Genomic DNA, 5545 nt, shown 5'->3' with positions numbered 1-5545 from the left:
GCTGCAAGAATAAGATTAAATTGTGTGATTGGATTGTCACATACGTCAATCAGAGTTAAGTCCCTCCCTCCCACACAGAGTGCCTGTAGTTGAGCTGTGCTGCATTCAGGTAACGCTGTAAAACCCGTAGATGAGCGCAGAGTCAATTTTATTTTTGCATATATTTGTTTGTTTTCAATTAATGTTATAAACTTTATACTTTGACATAATTGCTTCCGGTTTTTTAATGTTCTTTTCTGCGTTCAAATTTCACATTAACTACAAAAACAGACACACATTATCGATTGCATTTAAATGTATTTTAACACTTTAAGTATAAAAAAGACTATTCATAACTGAGGTCAAAGCATTGAAAACTAATTTAAGTGGCATCTCTCATCCCGTTGTTGAATGGCATAGCACCGTGTCATTGTCTTTATTATTATTATTAAAAACTGAGTCCATTAGGAGGCATTAGGAGGGAGGTGGTCCACAACATCAAGACGCAAACTGGGACATGAAGGTCACGGCCTGGTGAATGTCGTCTGTCAGCTCATCCGGTAGTGACAACACGGCCGACGTCAGGTTGTGAGTGACTTCTAGTATCCTACACAGAGAGTATTATAATAATATTATATAGCTTACATGTAGAATAGTAAGTGTTTTATGAATGAACCCATAGTGACACATGGACACTTGAACTCACCAGTTGATGTAATGAGCAGCCAGCTGAGGCTCATGCCTGGTGCCTTCCTCCACCACCAGAGACTGCTTCATGTGCTTGAAGTTGGCCTCAATGTCCTTCTTTGTCTCCGTGAAGACTTGGACTCCTCGGAATGAGCTGACTACTTGCTGCAAAAAAGTCAGTTAAGTCATAGTCTAGTAGCTTGTGATGGACAACGGTGCAAGCGAGTCTCCTTACGTATAGAACAGAGAGCTGGTGAGCGATGTACTTATGACTTCCCAGGTGGCGGATGTCCTCCTCGAGCTGCTGACTCAGCACCAGGAGCTGATTCAGTTTGGCAATGTGGGAGAAATAGTCTGCAAGAGAAGCATCGGCTTGCAGTAACACATGTGCTTCAAAGTGTGCATCCTGACATTTTTCCGCTATATTGTTTGTGTCGTGTTTTGTATAAATGAATGAACAGGAGTCAGTTTTAGAGCCATAAGAGGCAGGACACTGCCCGTATATAAGGGAACTCCACAAAGTCAGGAAAAAAACATAGCTTAAAAAACGTAGTTTCGTGGGTTCTGATTTCAGTAGTAGTCGATTTCACTACTCTTACACAGCTGATATATTTACTACCTGTTTTCTGAGTTCTTGTTTATTTAAAATAAATAACCTCTACCATCCTGTTGTGTTGAACACTTGTCATATGTTGCACATTTGAATCAATATGCGGATTTTGTAGATTCTGTGTAAAAGGCAAAAAGGAATAAATGACGGATCTTCTCTTGCAGCTTTTATGCTGCGGTTCCGCCAGATTGCCATGTAAACTATGACAACATAAACGAAGGAGGTTTTAGCATTTTTGATATGTTTTTTTGTTTTTAAGTTATTCTTACACTTGTGTATTAATTCAGAATGTAAAAAAAAAAGTTGCGTCAAATTAAGTCAAGTCATTAAAGTTACGTTTAAGTTCTTAGGTGTAAATATTAGCAGCGCTTAACTTCTTTTTACACTTGTATGACAGTTTAGAAGGTAAATAATGCTTGTATTTTTTTGTCTACTGGATCCACTGTTAAACACAAACAAATAAGTTAATGTTGGATCAACTTAATATTACTGGGTTTAACTAACAATATACGGCATAACACTGCGTTAAAGAGGTTTCATGACGGCAACAGTTTGACCCTGGAACAGATTATAGGTGGTCCTGGGGTTACAAGATTACAAACGAGTTCCATTCCAAGACTGTGATGCATGTCAAGTTTTTGTGTAAATCGGAACTTATACCTAAATGAACTCCTAAGAAAACAGAACATCCATCCATCCATCTTCTATGCCGCTTATCCTAATTAGGGTTGCAGGTATGCTGGAGCCTATGCCAGCTGACTTCAGGCGAGAGGCGGGGTACACCCTAGACTGGTCGCCAGCCAATTGCAGGGCAAAAACAGAACATATGAAGGATAAATACAATACAATAAAATAAATAAATACAGTAATAAAAACACTGAATACAATAATTAAATGAAACAGTAATAAAAGAGAAGAACTCCTTGCTTTTATCCCTGTGATTGTCCTACCTTGTTAAATAATGTCCAAGGCTAGTCTGGGAGGTTAAACTCATCTTCTCACAGATCTTCTTGTAACAATGCACAACCATGACCCCACTTGCATTCATTAGCGTACAATCATTTTAAAATAATAATCTAGAAGTTAACTACTAATAATAAGGGTTGTTATATTTCCTCTGCGTGGCTGCGCAGGCACACATACTCATCCGCCACACGCTCGAGGCACACACTGCATTGTCACGTGACGGCGTTTTCTTCTACGGCGTGTGTTGCATGTGCGTAACCATGAAACTTTGGAAACGGAGGACCACCTGTATTTCCTGTGTAAGAATGTGTTTTGAGCAGCATTCATGTTGTGCATGTAAATGTTGAAGTTCTGCAGGATAATATTAATCCTTGTGCTAAGGTGCCTTCAGTGTTCATGGTTATCAATGGGGGGGAAAAAAAACATTAAAAGCCAATTTTTGTCCCCCCTTACCGTCCATTGGCGGCCTCTCCAGCATGTCTACAGGGCTGCCTTGAATGAGAAACACCTCTACACGTGGAAACATGGCTGACAAACCCACCATGTCCAAGTAGTCCTAAAGGGGGAAGACACATAGAGCAGTTATTGCACAGATATACAGTAATATTCCGTTTGAGATGTGATACCTCCAGCTGTGGCATAGGCTTTGGTAGATGTTCAAGGCACTGCAGCATCTGGTCCAGAATGTCAGATCCTGTAGGATGACAGCAGATACATTAAAATAATAAGAAGTCGGAGTCCGATAAATAACTTGAACACTGACCTTGGTTCTGGAAAGTGTCTGACTCCTCGGGGCTACAGCCTAGCCCTAATTGCTCCTTAAACTGTCAAATAGAGAAATACTTGAAAAACAGTGTCGCATAAGACCATGAAGGCATAATCAGAATGGCCTTTACTCGGCCTCCTTATACAGAGGTACAAGCAATATTGTGCAATCAGCTGTCCATACATATACAACATACCATACAATAAGACAGGGGGTAGACAGGACAGGGTGACTGGGGGACAAGGGGGAGGGGGGAGTGAGACAACAAGAGGTGAGGGGAGGAAAAAAAACAATTTAAATCTAAGGTCCTGTGGGGGAGTACAGTGTGGGACTGCCAAAAAACCTTGGCAACATGGGCACAAATAAACACACTTTACAACATGAGCTAGAGACTCGCAACAGGGGTGGGGAGAAAGGGGAGTGGAGGTGTTCCCAGCGCAGGCCAGCAGCTAGTCACAGCAAATGTAGCCATAATCGGCACGAGCTGTGGACCCCATCCTGCCAGCACCGGAGGGGGATAGCGGTGAAGGCGTTGAATGAGGGAATGGATGTGTGTGCGTATGCGCATGTGAGTGTCCTTGGATGCATGTGTGTGTAGGCCTGGAGAAGTTCACCCCGACTCGTGCCCAATCTTGGAGCTCAAGTCCGCATCACGATAACACAGCAGTTGCCGTGGAGACATCCATGAGCGGGCCCCAGAAAGAGACAACAAAAGACAGGTGTCAGTGAAAGGCAGAGGAGGAGAGTCGGGGCGTCCCACTGCAGCAATCTCCTGGAGGAGTTGTTGTTCGAGCAGCAACCTTGGATAGGCCGGCGCAGAGAGGGGAGGCCGAAATGCAGATTAGATTGTTTGGTTGTTTGGGTTTGTCCGAGTAGCCTGCATCTCAGCTTTGTGTCACAGACAATAAAGCAAATCATATGGAATTCTTTTCAATTGAAATTAATCAAGTCAAATTAATTAAGTCAAAATAACAATAAGCAAATAGTAGTTTTTAAAAAATGACACAATACAGCTTGTGAAAGAAATACAAATAAAGATGAAAAATAAATTAAAATTTATGATGAACACAGTTTAGCCCTGGGACGCATTGTTTGTATTTTTAATGTTTCCTATGAGAGAAAAAATGCTTTGTTATATAGTTTAGAGCAGGGGTCTCCAACAAGTTCCTTGTGAGTATCCCACCATGCAGTGACACAGGTGCAATACTAAGGTTCAGCGCATGACAACACTTAATTCACAGACTTGGTGAGACTTTAAGAGGTCAATTTTTCCATCAAAGTTTTGCATTGACATTTGACTTTACAGGTTCCACTATTACTAGCAGTACTGTACCTGGTGTTGAGTATCTCACCAAAGGGTCAAAGAATATTTGATTGAACTCCTAATATTTTTATGACTGTTCAATTCAGAAATTAAATAAATTACATTAAAGTTACAAATTACATTAAATAACGTACAATTTAAATGTTACCAGTCATATAAATAAAACAGAGAACACCTCTCCTTTGTCAAAGTAGCTCTCATCGTGATGAAAGTTCGAGACCACAGATGTAGAGGTTCCACTGTATGTTCAGCATTACAGATTGCAGTGTTGTAGTACTGCATTGCATCATATTAAAAGCTGTTTCTATTAGTCAATAACCAAAATAATAGAAACAGCTCTCAGTTTGATGCAGCACAACCACGATAACTAACATATTGTTCCTGAGTCATTAGATGTAGGCTGAGTTTCAACAAAGGTGCAGCCTACCTCCTGCATCTGCGCCCTAATGAGAAGGTCCAGCTGTCCACAGAGACACAACATCTCCAGAGCCACCTGTTCTGGACTCAGGTGGAGCGGCATCAGGGGTCTCTTCACCTGTAGCTCCACTGAGCATCGTTTCGTTTAGTTGTAACGCTAAACAATCGTCATTTATATCGTGGAGAATGCATTGCAAAGCGTTGACTCACCTTTAAACGCCTCCTCCTTGTACACACACGGCTGACAAAGGGGCTCTGAAACACACCCTGCCATGTTTCAACGGGAAAAAAAACTTTCAAAAAATATGACTACAACACATCCATATAGATTAGACACATTTACAAAAATCGTCTGAAGAAAAATTAAAGCGGCATCATCCTATCGCACGTATGAATGGTGCGTTCGAGGACGTGATGCTCAACACCGCGACGCCATATCTATTCTTCGTAGAAATGTCTATTCCCGGCATCTGAGGTGGTGATGTTCGGTTATTCTACGTGAGACATAACAGTCTGGATGAATCGAAGTCTCCCCACCCCACTTCACGCCCTGTGTAGATCCAGTAGGGAGCCGCAGTCTGTCAACGGAGGCCGTGAACGCCCCTCCTCGCTGACCATGACGTCATTTTTGAAGAAAGCAATATACAGTAGTTGACAGCCAGTTATCGTATATGGATAAGGCACATCTCAATAAATTAAAATATTGTGCAAAAGGTATTTGATTTAAGGGGTTGAGTTCAGACTATGAAAACAATTAAAGGCTCAGGAAGGTTTTGCCTTCATTTGACAATATTTA

At 41.4% G+C, this 5545-nt stretch overlaps 1 protein-coding gene across 1 annotated transcript; it reads right to left on the bottom strand.

The window, feature by feature from the left end:
* Positions 1–181: 181 nt before the first annotated feature.
* si:ch211-218d20.15 (uncharacterized) lies at positions 182–5359 on the bottom strand. The gene is made up of 8 exons (XM_054786619.1): positions 4960–5359; positions 4760–4878; positions 3006–3066; positions 2869–2936; positions 2696–2798; positions 902–1020; positions 686–831; positions 182–586 (listed from the first exon to the last, which is right to left on the bottom strand). Exons 1-8 carry the CDS (start codon positions 5021–5023, stop codon positions 478–480), a joined length of 789 nt encoding a protein of 262 aa, XP_054642594.1. The 5' UTR covers positions 5024–5359; the 3' UTR covers positions 182–477.
* Between the last annotated feature and the right edge of the window lie 186 nt (positions 5360–5545).

This window comes from Dunckerocampus dactyliophorus, chromosome 9, assembly GCF_027744805.1.
Source record: "Dunckerocampus dactyliophorus isolate RoL2022-P2 chromosome 9, RoL_Ddac_1.1, whole genome shotgun sequence".
Lineage (NCBI taxonomy): Eukaryota > Metazoa > Chordata > Actinopteri > Syngnathiformes > Syngnathidae > Dunckerocampus > Dunckerocampus dactyliophorus.
This window is presented reverse-complemented; position numbering and strand designations above follow the sequence as displayed.

What these genes read in the sequence shown, in the direction of transcription:
- si:ch211-218d20.15 (XM_054786619.1), bottom strand. Translation starts at nt 5,023, where the DNA reads ATGGCAGGGTGTGTTTCAGAGCCCCTTTGTCAGCCGTGTGTGTACAAG. An exon ending in CAAGGAGGAGGCGTTTAAAG is followed by an intron (nt 4,879 to 4,959) that starts GTGAGTCAACGC and finishes AACGATGCTCAG; the next exon opens with TGGAGCTACAGGTGAAGAGA. An exon ending in ACCAGCTCTCTGTTCTATAC is followed by an intron (nt 832 to 901) that starts GTAAGGAGACTC and finishes ACTTTTTTGCAG; the next exon opens with CAAGTAGTCAGCTCATTCCG.